Source organism: Cervus elaphus, chromosome 9 (genome assembly GCF_910594005.1).
Source record: "Cervus elaphus chromosome 9, mCerEla1.1, whole genome shotgun sequence".
Taxonomy (NCBI): Eukaryota; Metazoa; Chordata; class Mammalia; order Artiodactyla; family Cervidae; genus Cervus; species Cervus elaphus.
The window spans coordinates 20043268-20060999 of record NC_057823.1 but is presented as its reverse complement, the minus strand read 5'-3'; the positions used below and the strand labels follow the sequence as shown (position 1 = coordinate 20060999).

The following is a 17732-nucleotide window of genomic DNA, read 5'->3' as shown; positions in this document are numbered from 1 at the left end:
ATACCCTACTCTGCAATCCCATGGACCACAGCATACCAGGCTTCTTTGTCCTTCACTAACATTGCAAACACTTCATACTTCAATGAGAAAAAAAGACACCTTGGTTTGTTTTTGTAGTTGCATACATGAACCTCACTTTTCTACACTATTTGCTTGTTGGTTATCCTCCTCATGTTTCCTGTTTTCCAGCCCTCCATTGTTGTTTTTCCATCACTAAATCATGTCTGACTCTGCAATCCCATGGACTGCAGCACACCAGGCTTTCCTGTCCTTCACCATCTCCCAGAAGTTGCTCAAACTCATGTGCATTGAGTCACTGATGCCATACAACCATCTCATCCTCTCTCAACACCTTCTCCTCCTGCCCTCAATCTTTCCCAGCATCAGGGTCTTTTCTAATGACTCAACTCTTCACATAAGGTGGCCAATGGATTGGAGCTTCAGCATCAGTTCTTCCAGTTAATATTCAGGGTTGATTTCCTTTAGGATTGACTGGTTTGATCACCTTGCCGTCCCAGAGACTCTCAAGAGTCTTCTCTGGCACCACCAGCCCCCAATACATGTAGCAAAAAACAGCTTTATTGTTGCAGTTTTTGTTGTTAATTATTCTGGTTAGCTGATTCATATATAGAAGGAGAAGCTGATTTATTTTTAATCCACTGACTCAGTCAGTCCATCACTGTTTGAGGAAACTACTCCTTGGGGAAGAAGACCTTGAGAACCAGTATGTGGTGCTCAAAAAGGATGCTAGTGGCCCGAGGAAGCCCTCAGTAAGGAAACACAGGTGCTGAAATCTGGAAGCTCTACTGACAAGCAAAAGTGGTATTGGTGGCAGAGGTGGGGAATGGGTGGGGCATGGAGAGAATCTATGTTCAGCAGTAGGATGAATTCCAAAAGGATGCCAATAAGCTATTCCCAGGAGGAGGTTCTTGTGACTGCAGCATTTGGTACATCATAGGTGCTCAATGAGTATTTCTTGAATGAAATGAACAAACAAATGAATGAATGGATTCTATGTTCCTTGCAGTTTCCTGTCCTCCGTGCCCAGAAAATGCTAACTGCCTCAAAAATGGCACCTGCGTTTGCAAAGATGGATTTCAGTCTGTGTCTCAGGGGTCCTCTCAGAAATGTGAAGGTAAAGAAGAAGTCTGCATTCATCTTGGCATTTGAAAGGGACCAGGGGCAACCTTCTTAGTCTCAAATACTGTGTCACCTAGTGGTGCTGACACTGCAATGGTACAATGATATTACAAAGTGGAAAGTATCAGGACTGCCTCCACATCCCTATAGAAGTCCCCAGCCCTTGCCTTCTTCTCATGTGCATCCTAATGCTGGCTTAGTGAGCCATGATATTGGCTTGGTTTTTCTTCAGAGAAAAGTGGTGTTCTCAGGACCCTGGACTCTTAAAGTCTCAAGCACTGGTGATTGTTTTTTTTTTTTTTTTGGGGGGGGTGGTTCTGAGGATTCCACAAGGGCAGGGAGAATCTCTTTTGTTTATCACTCAATGCATAGGAAAAAGAACAATATCACATGGCAGATGCCCAACAAATAAGTGTTCCCCAAAGTAACAAATGAATAAACTCTCTCATCACTCAGCATCTTCTGTGATGTGGTCCCAACTTAGCTTTTCAGTGTCACTTTTCATTACTCTCATCAGCTCTGGCCAAATCTCTTTAATTTCTACAAATTCTAAAGGTCAATCTAAATGCCAAGGGCACTACCACTCCTGAATCCTAATTGCCGGGACTGGTTAACTGTTTGGTGGTGGTGTCGTGTCAATTCATTAGGTAAAACAGAAAATAGTAGACTATTTAAGACGCATTTATTCCTTTTAAACTTCATTTTACTGTGGCAAAATGTATAAGTTACAATTTACCATGTCGCTCAGTCGTGTCCAACTCTTTGAGACCCCATGAACTGTAGCCCATCAGGCTCTTCTGTCCTTGGGATTTCCCAGGCAAGAATATTGGAGTGTGTTGCCATTTCCTTCTCCAGGGATCTTCCCGATCCAGGGATCAAACCCATGTCTCCTGTCTCCTGCATCGGCAGGCAGATTCTTCACCACTGAGCCACTTGGGAAGCCAGGTGTATCTTTCAGTGGTGTTTAATACATTCACATTATTGTGCAACCAACTCTACCATCCAACCACAGAACTTTCTCATCATCTCAAATGGAAACCTTGTACCCATTAAATGCTAAATTTCCATTCCTACTCCTCCCCCAGCCCTTGGCAACCACCATCCTACTTTCTATCTCTGTTAATTTGACTCCTTTAGGGCCCTCCTATAAGTGGAATCATATGATAATGTATTTATTTAAATTGTTTTTTTCAATTATAGTAAAATATGTATAATGCAATTCAACATTTTAATCATTGTTATTGTTATTCACTGTTATTCATTGACTACTTTGTTATTGTACTTCACTGTTATTTAGTATATTCACACTGTTGTGCAACCATTGCTGCCGTTCATCTACAGAACATTTTTCATCTTGCAGAACTGAAACTCTTTCCCCGTTAAACACTAACTTCCCTCTTCTCTCCCCCTAGTCCCTGGCACCCACCATTCTACTTTCTATCTTGGAATCATATAATATTGGATGTATTTTTTTAGACGTTGTATTTTGAAACAGTTTGAGACTTAAAGAAAAACTGCAAAACAGTGCAATGAATTCTGTAGAGCTTTTCCTCAGTTCTCTAAGGTCAGCCAATGATATGACAGCCTTCATACAGTGAGCAAAATCAGAGGATGAATATTGGTACAATAATATCAACTGGACTAGACACTTTATGCAGATTTTACCAGTTCTCCCCCTAAAATCCACCCCCCTTATTTTCCTCTTCTAAGAGCCATTTCAGGGTCTCACATTGCATTTAGTCATCTCAGTCCTGCCTCATCTAATCTGTGAGAGATTCTTAATCCTTCCTTGTCTTCTATGATCTTGATCCTTTTGATAGGACATCAGAGAAGGCCTTCTGAACTTTATTTCACTCAACAGTGTATCCTAGAAATTACTTTGGCTTTATAAGGTAACTTCAGGAGAATTGTCATCTCTATATTGAATCATCTTAACCAAGGACAGATGTTCTGGGTACATTTATAAGTGATGTTGGGTAGGAGAGATCTCATGGGCAAGGGAAAACAATATGGTTTTTTGAGAATAAAAAGTGATATTTTCTAATGATATTTTCTCTTGATTCACAGATATTGATGAGTGTGTGACTGGGCGGGCAAAGTGCAAGCAGAAAGCATATTGCAGAAATGGAATTGGAAATTACTACTGCAGCTGTATCCCACATTATCCTGTCTTAAACTGGGTGGCTAGTATCTTTACATTGAATCATGCAGAATGTTATGGTAAGAATCTCCAAATACTCCAGTAATCAAATACTCCACCATGAAAAAGGAGGCAGGAGAAGATCCCTTGAGAGTTTCACCAATTTCAGGCTAGGGTAACAGGGTAGAGATCTGTCCTGGTCCTCACTCTTCAATCCATTATTGTCCTTGGTAACCGTTTCCTGGGAGATTTCACTCAAGCCTATGGCAACAGTCACCACCTCCAAGTAGATGCTTTTGTTGTTGTTGTTGTTCAGTCATGTCTGACTCTGCGACCCCATGGACTGCAGCACACCAGACTTCCCTGTCCTTCACTATATGCCTGAGTTTGCTCAAACTCATGCCATCCAACCATCTCCTCTTCTGTCATCCCCTTCTCCTCCTGCCTTCAATCTTTCCCAGCATCAGGGTCTTTTCCAGTGAGTCAGCATTTCACATCAGGTGGCCAGTGTCACTTAAAATACGATGCTAGAGAAAAAAAAAAATACGATGCTAGGTAGACAACAACTGATTGTTATTATCTCAATTAACACCGGTTTCTCTGGGAAGGGTTTTCCACACCCCAAACATGGCCTTTTTCTGTATACTGCCAAGTCGTCTCATCCTATGTATTAATATGTTGGACTCTTATAATCACTCAATTATTTGCTTGGCAACTTTGCCATAGGCTGCAGACTCCGCAAGGGAACATATTTTGTCTCTCTTTTTAAAAAACTGGAGTATAGTTGCTTTACCATGCTGTGTTAGTATCTGCTGCACAATGAAGCGAATCAGCCCTGTGTATACACATACCTCCTTCCTCCCACCCCCTCCATCCCACCATCCGGGTTATCACAGAGCACTGGGCTGAGCTCCCTGCACTGTCCTGCAGGTTCCCACTAGCTATCCGTTTGACACATGGTGGTGTGTTTAGGTCAGTCCCAGTCTCCCAGTTCATCTCATTCCCTCTACCCCTTCCGTGTTCACATGTCTGTTCTCTGTTTCTGCCCTGCAAACAGACTCATCCACAAATTTTTCTAGATTCCACATAAATGTGTTAATATACAGTATTTGTTTTTCTCTTTCTGACTTACTTTCCTCTGTATGACAGAATTTAGGTCCACCCATGTCTCTACAAATGACCCAATTTCATTCCTTTCGTTTGTTTGTTTCTTCTACTTATTTATTATTATTTAATATTTAAACTTTATGTTTTATCTGAAAATGTATTTTATCTTAATTCTTAGTTATTTTTGTTCACTTTAAAGAAATCATTGTTTTCTAGATTCCATTGTTTCTGATGATAATCTTTCTGATGATAATCTTTTTTTCTCTTTGTCTTTGATTTTCAACAGTTTTTTTTGAGGTTATTTGCTTGTTTTTAAAATTTATTTTGTTTTAATTGAAGGATAATTGCTTTACAAAATTCTGTTGTTTTCTGTCAAACCTCAACATGAATCAGTCGTAGGTATACACACATCCCCTTCCTTTTGAACCTCCCTCCCATCTCCCTCCCCATCCCACCCCTCTAGGTTGATACAGAGCCCCTGTTTGAGTTCCCTGAGCCACACAGCAAATTCCTGTTGGCTATCTATTTTATATATGGTGATGTAAGTTTCCTTGTTACTCTTCCCATACATCTCACCCTCTCCTCCCCATTCCCCACGTCTCTTCTCTATGTCTGATTCTCCATCGTTGCCCTGTAAATAAATTCTTCAGTACCATTTTTCTAGATTCCATATATATGCACTAGAATATGATACTATCTTTTTCTTTCTGACTTACTTCACTCTGTATAATTGGCTCTAGGTTCATCCACCTCATTAGAACTGACTCAAATGCGTTCCTTTTTATGGCTGAGTAATATTCCGTTGTGTATATATACCACAACTTTTTTATCCATTCATCTGTCGATGTACATCTAGGTTGCTTCCATGTTGTAGCTATTATAAATACAGCTGCAGTGAACATTGGGGTACTTGTGTCTTTTTGAATTATGGTTTTCTTAGGGTCTGTGCTCAAGGATGGGATTGCTGGGTCATGTGGTAGTTCTATTTTTAGCTTGTTAAAGAACCTCCCATACTGTTCCCCATAGTGGCTATATCAATTCACATTCCCATCAACAGTGAAAGATCATGGCATCTGTCTCTTTATTCACCTATGTTTATAAGATTTAGCCTCCCTCTTAGTAGGTGCTCCATAAATCCTACTGACTGAACTTTTGAATGAGAAACCCCATCCTAATTCTCTTTGAAAATTCTACTGTAGAAGAGATTTGGGAATTCTTAGAATGAAATTAGGATGGTATTTGGGTAGAGAAGGAAACACTCAACTTGAATGTGATTGGAAGAAAGATCTATGTTAGAGTGTGTTATTTCCCACATTTCATTTGACTATTACTTTTCTTTCTCAGAGGATGCCAGAAATGAGACACAGGTACCAGGCAACATTTGGGTAAGTAAGGTGTAGCCTAGGTTTGAAAAACAATCCATCTTACCATGCCTTTCTCCTGCTCGAATACTACCATGGCTCTCTATGACTTCTTGTTGTTGTTGTTCAGTCGCCAAGTCGTGTCTGACTCTTTGCAGCCCCATGGACTGCAGCATACCGGGCTCTCCTGTCCTTCAATAACTCCTGGAGTTTGCTCAAATTCATGTTTGTTGAGTCAGTGATGTTATCTAACCATCTCATCCTCTGTCGCCCCTTCTCCTTTTGCCCTCAATCTTTCCCAGCATCAGAGGCTTTTCCAATGAATTGGCTCTCTGCATCAGGTGGTCTTCTAATGAACATTCAGGGTTGACTTCCTTTAAGATTGACTGGTTTGATCTCCTTGCTGTCCAAAAGACTCTCAAGAATCATCTCCAGTAACACAGTTTGAAAGTATCAACTCTTTGGTGCTTTGCCTTCTTTATGGTCCAGCTTTCACATCTGTGCATGACTACTGGAAAGACCATACATAGTCTTGACTATATGGACATTTGTCAGCGAAGTGATGTCTTTGCTTTTTAACATACTGCCTAGGTTTGTCATAGCTTTCCTGCCAAGATGCAATCGTCTTCTAATTTCATGGCTGCAGTGACCATCAGCAGTGGTTTTATAGCACAAGAAAAGGAATCTGTCACTTGCCCTTCTGTTTGCCATGAAGTGATGGGACTGGAGGACATGATCTTAGTTTTTTTTTAAATATTGAATTTTAAGCCAGCTTTTCCACTCTCCTCCACTCTCATCAAGAGGCTGGCTCACTCAACCACACTTATGTATATTCCTGCTTTTCAAAGTTTCAATAACCATCTACCTAATTAGTTTTTATTTCTTTGAAAGGAAACGCTGAGGAACAATGGAAGCAAAAACTACATTGCACAACAGGCAACCCAACTACTTCAACATGTAGAATTGACCATATGGAACAAGGGTTTTGTTTCTCCAGGAAAGCATGAAGATTCTATATTTGACATAGGTAAGAAACACTAAGCATTAGTTTTAAGACCAGAAAATTTTATGAAAGTCATCTTTCTTTTTTTTTTTTTTTAATTTTTTTATTAGTTGGAGGCTAATTACTTCACAACATTTCAGTGGGTCTTGTCATACATGAAAGTCATCTTTCATCAGACCTTGTGTTAATATGTTCACATATCATGAACAGAGTTCACTTAAGTGATTTTTCCCAAATGCAGAAGGTCACTCCCAGGGGACTATTCCTTTGGAAAATTTTTATTTTTTCTTGCTAAATTTTTAAAAATTGAATTATAGTTGATTTACATTATTGTGTTAGTTTCAGGTATATAGTAGGGCTTCCCAGGTGGCACTAGTGGTAAAGAACCCATCTGCCAGTGCAGGAGACATAACAGATGTGGGTTCAACTGCTGAGTTGGGAGGAGTCCCTGGAGGAGGGCATGGCAACCCACTCCAGTGTTCTTGCCTGGAGAATCCCATGAACAGAAGAGCCTGACTTCAGTCCATGGGGTTGCAAAGAGTCAGACATGACTGAATTGACTTAGCAAGCACACATGCATGTATAGCATAGTGATTCAGTACTTTTGCAGATTACATCCCATTGCAGATTATTATGAGATATTGGGTATAATTTTGTGTGCTATTCAGTAAATCTCTGTTGCTTATCTATTTTATATATTATAGTCTGTACCTGTTAATCCCATAATCCCAGTTTATCCCTCCCCACTGCCTCTCCCCTTTGGTAACCATAAATTTGTTTTCTATGTCTGTGAATCTGTTTCTATTCTGTACATACACTCATTTGTATTATTTTTTAGATTCCACATGTAAGTGTTACCTATAGTATTTGTCTTTCTATGACATTTTATTAAGTATTATATTCTCTAGGTCCATCCATGTTGCTGCAAATGGCAATATTTCATTCTTTTTAATGGCTGAGTAATATTCCAATATGTACCACATATTCCTACGTCATCTGTTGATGGGCACTTAGGCTGCTACCATATCTTGGCTATCATGCATAGTCCTGCTGTGAACACTGGGGTGAATGGATCTTTTTAAATTAGAGTGTCTGGTTTTTTTTTTTTTTGGATCTATGCCCAGGAGTAGAATTCCTGGATCATGTGGTAGCTCTGTTTCTAGTTGTTATTTTTGTTTGTTTGTTTGTTTGTTTTTTAATGAAAACTCTGTTTCTTGGAAAAGTTTTAAATGCTTAGCTTCCCTTGCTTAAAAAAATTAGTTCTCCTTTCCCCAGGTGCCCCATTACACATTGTTTAAAGAAAACTTTTCCCTTTAAATACTCTATGGTAAAGGCTGAGCCTGCCTGTTTTAGTTCCAGCTCTGGGAAGCACGACAGTCCTCTCTCTTCCCCTGAGTTGTGTGACCCATATGTGTTGCCTATACTTTCGGCATTTCATCTCCACCAGTTAGAAATGTTAGGGGAGGACCAAATGGTCTACTTTGCATGGAGTAAATAAAATGACTAGTAATGGATCTGTCAAAGAAGGAAGTTATTAGCAAGTTTTTTAGGCATGAGAACTGAGCAAAGCAGGACTCACTTTCCTAATATTTCCAGTTTATGAAACCAAGAAGTGCAATGAGACAAGTGAGAAGACTGTTCTAGAAGCTGGAAACAACACAATGGATATCGATTGCCCAAATGCTTTCAAAGGAACCACAAGAGGTACTGTGTCTAAGATGACTTATACCCTTGACCTATAACTTCTAGGCACTCTTGTCTCATTTCTAGGTGATGGAGCCAAACTTTCAAAGCATTCAAGGTACGAAGACTCTTCTGGCAGAATTGAAAGATCTGCCTTGACCACTAACCAGGCAATTTTGAGGACACAGTTTGTATGGACTTTGTGATACACACGGAGGTTCAAACAGGGATTTTTTGACTTATCTCCTTAAAAGGGATGGGCTGGTGCATGCTCAGTTTCATGTGCTGATCCAAAAAGCTTACTCTTTTTTAAAAACTTTATTTTTTAAGTGTCATCCCTGGTGGCTCAGCTGTAAAGAATCCACATGCAATGTAGGAGACCTGGGTTCGATCCCTGGGTTGGGAAGATCCCCTGGAGAAGGGAAAGGCTATCCACTCCAGTATTCTGGCCTGGAGAATTCCATGGACTCTATAGTCCATGGGGTCGCAAAGAGTCGGACACAACTGAGTGACTTTCACTTTCATAGTTGATTTACAATGTCATGCCAGTCTCTGCTATAAAGCGAAGTGACTCAGTTAATACACATTCTTTTTTTTTTTAATATTCTTTTCCATTATGGTTTATCACAGGATATAGAATATAGTTCCCTGTGTTATAACAGTAGAACCTTGTTGCTTACCTATTCTATATATAATAGTTTATATCCACTTGCTCATCCCACACTCCCAGTCCTTCTCTCCCCTATCCCCCTCCCCTTTGGCAACCTTGTCTGTTCTCTGTGTCTGTGAGTCTGTTTCTATTTTGTAGATACGTTTGTCTGTGCCATATTTTAGATTCCATATATAAGTGATATCATAGGCATATTTGTGTCTCTTTCTCACTTTACTAAGTATGATTATCTCTAGGACCATTTGAGTAACTGCAAATGGCATTATTTCATTCTTTTTTTTGGCTGAGTAATATTCCATTGTATATACACACCACATCTTCTTTACCTATTCCTCTGTTGATGGACATTTAAGCTGTTTCTGTGCTTTGATTATTGTGAACACTGCTGCCATGAACATAGGGGTACATGTACCTTTTTGAATTATAGCTTTATCAGGAAACATGCCCAAGAGTGGGATTGTTGGATCATATATTGGTTTTTTGAGGAACCGCCACACCATTTTCCATAGTGGCTGCACCAACTTACATTCCCACCAAATGTAGTGTAGAAGTGTTTCCTCAGAGAAGCTCACTCTTGATGATGGCACATGAGTTGCCTCAAACACTCTTTCCCTTGAGAAGCATTTTATATAATCTCTCTACTTAAAACAGTCACCCAGTCTTCTGCTAGCCTATAAGTTGGCAAATTTTTCTGTAAGAACACAAGAGGATAAATATTTCTGATTTTGGGGGCCAGATGATTTTTGTTTTATCTACTCAACTCTTGACACTGTAGTGTGAAAGCAGCCATGGGTGATGTGTAAATGAAGGGACATGGCTGTGTGCCAATAAAACTCTATTTACAAAAACAGGTGGTAGGCTGGATTTGACCCCAGGCCATAATTTGACACCCCTGCTTTATTCTATCATTTTATTTAAGTCTCTGCATCACATCAACACCATGCAATCCTTTCTGGTTTATTTATTTGTTTGTCGTCTATCTCTCCCAGGACGTCGTCTCACTGATGGCAGGGACTCTGCCCATTGTGTTCCCTGATGTGTTGCAATGCCTGGACCACTGTCCAGTACACAGTAGATGCTCAGCAAACATGTGACAAATGAATGAATGAATGCATGCATGAAAAGTATGTCAAAGAGAAAGACCCAGTTACCTTGAGAGAGTGAAGAACTTGTTCCTATGATTCCTCCAGAACATTCCTGGCTACTGGTTAATCTTCGCTGTTTACTGTGAGCTGTAGAAGAGAGGAGGGAGAGGGGAAGACATCTAAAAATGAGTTGATTTTTATTATTCTTTCAGCCATTCACTCCTTTTTAAAATCTATTTTTTAATTTATTTTTGGTCGTGCTGGGTCTTTGTTCCTGCTTGCGGGCTTTCTCCAGTTGCAGTGCCGTGTTTCTCATTGTGGTGGTTTCTCCTGTTGTGGAGCAGAGGCTTCACAGGATGCATGGGCTTCTGGTTGTGATTCACAGGCTCCAGAGCACAGGCTCAGTGGTTGTGGCTTAGTTGCTCTGCGTCATGTGGAATCTTCCAGGACCAGGGATTAAACCCATTTCCTCTGCATTGGCAGGTGATTCTTATCCACTGGACCACCAGAGAAGTCCAGTTGATTTTTTAGGTCGAGTAAATAGTGATACAGGTGGTTAAGTGGTTTGGGGTAAAACTGGGATGGTAACACATGAATGATTGCAGTTTAGGAAACTGTGTCATATGTGCATTTAACTTCTATGACTTAAGTTCTTCTAGCATGAAAAGGGGAAGGGAAGAGGGTGGGAGGGAGACAGAGCGAGAGAAAGAGAAAAAGAGAGAGAGAGGCTGACAAAGGGAGGTAGGAGGAGGGAGTGCGGGAAGGATGAGAGAATAAATTAAATAGAATGGGCTATCCTGCATACTTTTCCATTAAATTAGATACCCAAGAGTCAGCTTGAGATGGAAGATGGGAATTATTTGGAATATTTTAGATTATTCATTATTAATTATTATTGATTATTATTATTTATTATTAATTATTGATACATTAGACTATATATTACATATACAGAATAATAATCCCTAAGTCACATGTAATGTATTGATTGGGCAATGGAAAAGATTTTCAAGTGCAATTTTGACTTTATATAATATTTGCCTTACAACCCTCACACAGAACACTAATGTACCAATTCCCCAACCTCTAGACACCCTAGAAAACTTGACTTTTCTTCCATTTTCTCAGATAGGAGTGCAGTGGCGCTTATCACTTATCGATCTCTTGGGGATGTTCTAAATGGATCCTTTTTCAGTGATAGAAGAGGGATAAAGGAAGTCAACCTGAACTCTCAAGTGATAAGTGGCTCCATTGGTGCAGAGGAAAAAGTTAATCTATATAAACCTGTGCTCCTGACCTTCCAACATACTCAGGTGAGCAAAATCTAGGCTTTACCTCCAACAGGTGGATTATCAGAGTCCTGGCAGGAAACTGCATTCAACTCTGATCACTCAGCATTAAAAGAACTAACAAATGTTGAGGCACTCAGAGTGGCAAATGTGGGGCAGCTATTATCACATTTAAGCATAAAAAGGCAATGGGGCTGGAGACAGTGGGGGGATGAGCATTGCCCAGTGAAGGCTGCAGGTATACAGGAAGATTGCCCATTGGAGATGGAGGCAATTTGCAGCAGAAAAGCAGTACAGAAGAAATACCAGAGCTGCCTCTTCTCCCTCTCATCCGCTTCTCTCATTGGTCTTATCAATGACAAACAACCTGGGGAAAGCAATGCATAACAGTCAGTCCCAGAGATAATCAGAGAAGGGCAGAATAAATGAAGAACAAACCCCACAGTGAAAGTGGGGTATGCAACACTTCCCCACAAGGGTTTCAGAATTTTTCCAATCCAGTTTCCAACCCAGTGCACCTCAATTAACCTATAAAGTTGAAATGATAAAAACCAGAAGGAGAACCACTTTTATGCTCTTCTCTTTCCAGCCAGGTGGTGGGAGGAGAAAATATTTCTGTGTCTACTGGAAAGGATCAAAGGATGGGGGCAGCTGGTCGACGGAGGGCTGTGCTCACTTGGGCAGCAACGATTCTCACACCCAATGCAAGTGCTCCCACCTTTCCAGCTTTGCTGTCCTCATGGCACTTGTTCCCAAGGTACAACAATTTATGGTCCCTTACAGTGAGCTGGATCGTGTCCGGGAAGACTCTCTGGGTCTCAGTGGGGAAAAAAAGCAACTCTGAGATAAGGAGTCAAGCAGAAGTAGATTACTTGAGAGTTAATTCCAGGAAGCATCAGTAAAGAAGTGGGAAATGAAATGGGAAAGAGACAGAACCCAATCAGAGAAGCCGGATACCAGGTACCACTATGAGTAACTGGGCTTACTTCTCTCTGGGAGATTTTTGGAGTGAGTGTAGAAGACACACCTCAGAGTCATCCTAACTGAATGGAGAGAAAGCTGGGTTATTTATACACCACCTCCCTTCAGTCATTTGTTGAAAGCTACATCACCGACTCAATGGATATGAATTTGAGCAAATTCTGGGAGATAGCAGAGGACACAGGAGACTGGTGTGCTGCAGTCTGTGGGGTTGCAAAGAGTCAGACAAGACTTAGCAACTGAATAACAACAACATCCAGGGGGTATTCATTCTCTTGACATGTCCATGGGCATGGGCAGAGTGTGCTCAAGCTAGCAGAGAAAGCCCTCAGTCATTGAAAAGTCGGTTGTCAGCCCCTATGGTGGAAAGGCCCATGGAGACCTGTTACTCTGCGAGAAATAGAGCTAACCCCCATCGCCAGAACAAAGGCAACTGGCCATCACCCGTGTAAAAGCATAGCCCCCTAAACTTCCCAGGTGCCAACCATATCTCAGATAACTCAGATTTAAAGAAATTGACCTAACTTGTTTCCCCATTTATTTTAAACTCCCATTTATTGAGCATTGACTGGAAGATAACACCATATTTCTTATGTAAATGCATAACCTCATTTTGTTCATTTAACAGGTTTGTATATAAGTGCCTTTGTTGTTCAGTTACTAAGTCGTGTCTGACTCTTTGAGACTCCACACACTATAGTGCATCAGGCTCCTCTGTCCTCCTGGAGTTTGCTCAAATTCATGTCCATTCATAGTCAGTGATGTTATCTAACCAACTCAATGGGCATGAATTTGAGTAAACTACTATACGCCTGATGCCATTCCAGGCATTGTGGATACTACAGAGAACAAGACAGCCTTCATGAGATTATTTTTGATTGCTGTCTTGTCCAATAGGATCACCACTCGTGGTTATTGAACACTTAAAATGTGACTAGTGTGACTGAAGAAACAAATTCTATTCCATTTGAATGTATTTAAATTAAGAAATAGTATAAAATATTTTTCCACCAAATACAACTTTGTTGTTTGGTAGGACCATGTTTGGTAGGACCACTCTTTAAAATATAGTATTTGATTGAGATGCTTGGTAAGTGTAAAGTACACACTGGATTTCAAAGACCGAATATGGAGGAAAAAGTACCAACTATTTCATTAATAACTTTTACACCGAGAGTAATTTGAACTGATTATATTTTGTTATATCATTATATTAATTATATGACATTCAACACATTGAACTGATAGTATTTTGAACCTGGGTACGTGAGTGCTAAATTGCTTCAGTCGTGTCCGATTCTTTGTGAGTGTAGCCTGTGGATTATAGCCCACCAGGCTCCTCTGACTATGGGGTTCTCTAGGCAAGAATACTTGAGTGGGTTACCATGCCTGTCTCCAGGGGATCTTCCTGACCCAGCGATCAAACCTGCTTGTTACATCTCCTGAATTGGCAGGCAGGTTCTTTACCACTCGCACCACCTGGGAAGCCCAGAATTTTGAACACGGACTATTAAATCAACATGACTTGTTTCTTTTGACCTTTTCAAAAACACGGCTACTAGAAAATTTAAAATTGTGCACATGGCTCATCTGTTTCTATTTGTCAGTGCTGGTCTAGCTCTGTGTGATAAATGCTATAACTGCCCGTATTTTGAAGAGGGAATCACCAAGTCTCAGAGAGATTAAGTCATTTCTTTGGGAGCTGAATTGAAAAGCCCATCTGATGCTCCATCAGGAACATACCTATAGAGCTAGAATAATAGATTCCTCCTTTGGTGTCTCCTAGGATGATCCGGTGCTGACCATGATCACCTATGTGGGGCTGAGCCTCTCTCTGCTCTGCCTCCTCCTGGCAGCCCTCACCTTCCTCCTGTGTCGATCCATCAGGAACACCAGCACTACCCTCCACCTGCAGCTCTCCATCTGCCTCTTCCTGGCCCACCTCCTCTTCCTCGTGGGGATTGATCAAACTGAACCTGAGGTAGGTCAGTTAACATATTATTTATTTCATTGTCCTAATCCAATCTAGCCACTTAGTAGGAAAGATGGGATGAATGATGATAAACACCAATGATGTGTGGGGTAAAAAGCAAGAGTTCTCATTTCATCTCTCTGTATAATTTTGAACATGACCCATAATTTCTTTTTAAAAATTTTATTTTTCTTATTGAAGTATAGTTGACTTACAGTGCTGTACCAATGACTATAATTTCTGAGGGGTTATTTAGCAAAATGTTTGAGTGTCAGACTGATGGTGTTAGTTAGGGTTACAATAGCTACTGCAACAAATAAACTATAAAATATCAGTGGTTTTTCACAAGAGTAGTTCATTTTTCTCTGTGGGTCAGTAGAGGGTGAGTGAACAGGTGTAAAGGGTATCTCTCCTCCAACCTCAGGCCATGGGAGGCACTCTCATCTTCCATACACAGCTTCCAAGGTCATCCTGCGATTCTTTCCATTTTGACCAAGTGGAAAGAGAAAGAGCATGGTGGAGTCCTAGGAGAGGGGTTTATATGGACCTCTCAAATCCCATTGGCTAGAATCCAGTCACATGGTCAAACTAACTGCAAGGAGTGGTGGGAAATGTAGTCTCTGCTTGGTAAGTCGAGTCCTAGTGATAAACTGAGGGAGGATGGATGCTTGGCATATTGGTGGATGTGACTTTGCTGGTTTCTGCCATACATTTCATAAATAAAATTTATTGGAACCATGACCTTTGATATCTGAGAGCTAGAGAAGATGGATGTCCCAGTTCAAGCAGAGGGAGCAAATTCTTCCTTTCTCCAACTTTCTGTTCTATTCAGGCCCTTGACAAATTGGATGATGCCAATCCTCATTGGTGAGGACCATCTTTGTTACTCAGTCTATTGATTCTGATGCTAATATCTTCCAGACATATCCTCACAGACATGCCCAGAAATCATGTGTTATCAGTTATCTGGACATGCCCTAGCCCAGTCAAGCTGAAACATAAAATTAACCATCACATTCCCCCAAAGGGCAAGGTCAATGGAGTATTGATTTACTAACTCTTGTCTATTATGAATTTGATGCTGCTTCCACAGTGGTTCAGATTGTAAAGAATCTGCCTGCAATACAGTAGACCCAGGTTCAATCCTTGGTTTGGAAAGATCTTCTGGAGAAGAGCATGGCTACCAATCCAGTATTCTTGCCTGGAGAATTCCATGGACTGAGGAACCTTGCAGGCTACAGTTGATTAGGTCACAAAGAGCCAGACCCGACTGAATGACTAACACTTTCACTTTTCACCCATGGCATTCATTTCTTGGCACTTCTGACTTGCCCCATGCACGAGATAGGCAGATTTCAATGGCTGGTGAAAATCCCTAGAAGATGTGTTACCCCTAAGCAAAATGGCACAGGTGTAAGAATTGAAATTCCAGGCTAGCATGCAGGAAATAATAAGTGCTAAGGATATAATTTGACTTCCCAGGTGGTGCTAGTGGTAAAGAACCTGGCTGCCAATGCAAGAGACATAAGAGGTGCAGGTTTGATCCCTGGGTGGGGAAGAGCCCCTGGAGGAGGGCATGGCAACCCACTCCAGTATTCTTGCCTGGAGAATCCCATGGACAAAGGAGCCTGGTGGGCTACAGTCCATGGGGGTCACAAAGAGTTGGACATGACTGAAGCGACTTGGCATGCATGCAGGCAAGGATATACTCAGGTACAGCCCACATCAGCTCCATGTTCCTAACTCTACTCTCCCCTCCAGGTGCTATGCAAGGTCATCGCAGGTGTACTGCATTACCTCTACCTGGCCGCCTTCACCTGGATGTTCCTCGAAGGGCTACATCTCTTCCTCACTGTCAGGAACCTCAAGGTGGCCAACTACACCAGCACAGGCAGATTCAAGAAGAGGTTCATGTACCCTGTAGGCTACGGGGTCCCAGCTCTGATTGTGGCTGTATCGGCAACAGTAGGACACAAGAATTATGGAACATATACTCAGTAAGCATGATGAGTGCATTCATGGTGGAAGTGGTGTCCATTACCAGTACAAAATCTGAAACACTGAGGTAGAGAGGGGCTGGCAAACTTTCTATAAAAAAAAAAAAGAAAAACAACAGATGGTAACTATTATTGTTTTGCAAGCCATATGGTCTTTTTGGTAATTACTCAACATTGCCCCTGTGGTGTTATAGACAATTTGTAAACTAGTGGATGTGATTGTGTTTATTTTATTTTATTTTTTTATTAATATATTTATTTTTATTGCTGGACTGTTAGTTCTTTGCAGGCAGCTCTTAAGTCATATACTATATATCCCCATCACTTAGCACAAACCTGACACTACACACTACCTTTGCCAATTTGGTCGTGCACAACTCTTAAATTCTTTTCAGTAAGTAATAATAGCCATCAAAATACTTGAGATGAACAAGAATGAGCTATTTCCCTACAACCTTTCTTCCTCGTTATAGCGAAAGTAAGCTCATATAAAATTTTACCACATATGAATATATTTATTAAATAAACTTTTAAATGCATGGAATAATTCATTCATTCTGCAGGCTTGGGGAAGGCTCATCTTTGTATCTTTTAGATACTAGAATATCACCTTCCTGGAAAGGTTCACTTGAGGCAGATAAGACAGTAATCCAAATCAGGATCCATTTATCCTCACAATAGGCATCAGACAGCTAGAAATCTGCTTCAAAGGCAAGACACAGGATCATTTAGGCTCAAGACTTTGGACCATATCCCTTCAGGGTCTTCCTGGATTCTTTTTTTTTTTTTTTTCATTTATTTTTATTAGTTGGAGGCTAATTATTTTACAATATTGTAGTGGTTTTTGCCATACATTGACATGAATCAGCCATGGATTTACATGTGTTCCCCATCCCAATCCCCCCTCCCGTGGTTGTGTTTAAATAAAACTTTCTTTACAAAAACAAAGAGTGTACCAGATTTGGCCTGTGGGCCATAGATTGTAACCCTTGGAATAGAATCAAGTATGGGAGATTTTCTGCCTACTGAGTATTGGTAATTGCTTACTTTTACCAGTTTCATATTGTCATGTCCTCTTTCAGAATAAATTATATTGATAAATTATACTATCTTTGCAAATATAAGCTATGAAAGAATACAAAGTATTGAGCATTAGAGTGCTTGGTACGTGAAATATGCTTGATTATTAGTGTTGATAGTTTTTTTAGCTGAAAATTATTACTTTTACTCTCTTATTTTAGCAATCATTATTATTAGAATCCACATTCAATGTGGGAGACCTGGGTTCAATCCCTGGGTTGGGA

At 40.6% G+C, this 17732-nt stretch overlaps 1 protein-coding gene across 1 annotated transcript in view; it reads left to right on the top strand.

Annotated features, from left to right (window-relative positions):
• The window catches only part of LOC122699606 (adhesion G protein-coupled receptor E4-like), a 35456-nt gene that overhangs the window by 6247 nt on the left and 11477 nt on the right, over positions 1-17732 (top strand). Inside the window, exons 4-12 of the mRNA XM_043911765.1 lie at positions 1028-1135; positions 3208-3360; positions 5732-5772; positions 6640-6775; positions 8348-8455; positions 11318-11502; positions 12068-12235; positions 14246-14440; positions 16193-16428. Of these exons, the coding sequence (XP_043767700.1) occupies positions 1028-1135; positions 3208-3360; positions 5732-5772; positions 6640-6775; positions 8348-8455; positions 11318-11502; positions 12068-12235; positions 14246-14440; positions 16193-16428 (1330 nt within the window). The remainder of the gene's footprint in view (positions 1-1027; positions 1136-3207; positions 3361-5731; positions 5773-6639; positions 6776-8347; positions 8456-11317; positions 11503-12067; positions 12236-14245; positions 14441-16192; positions 16429-17732) is intronic.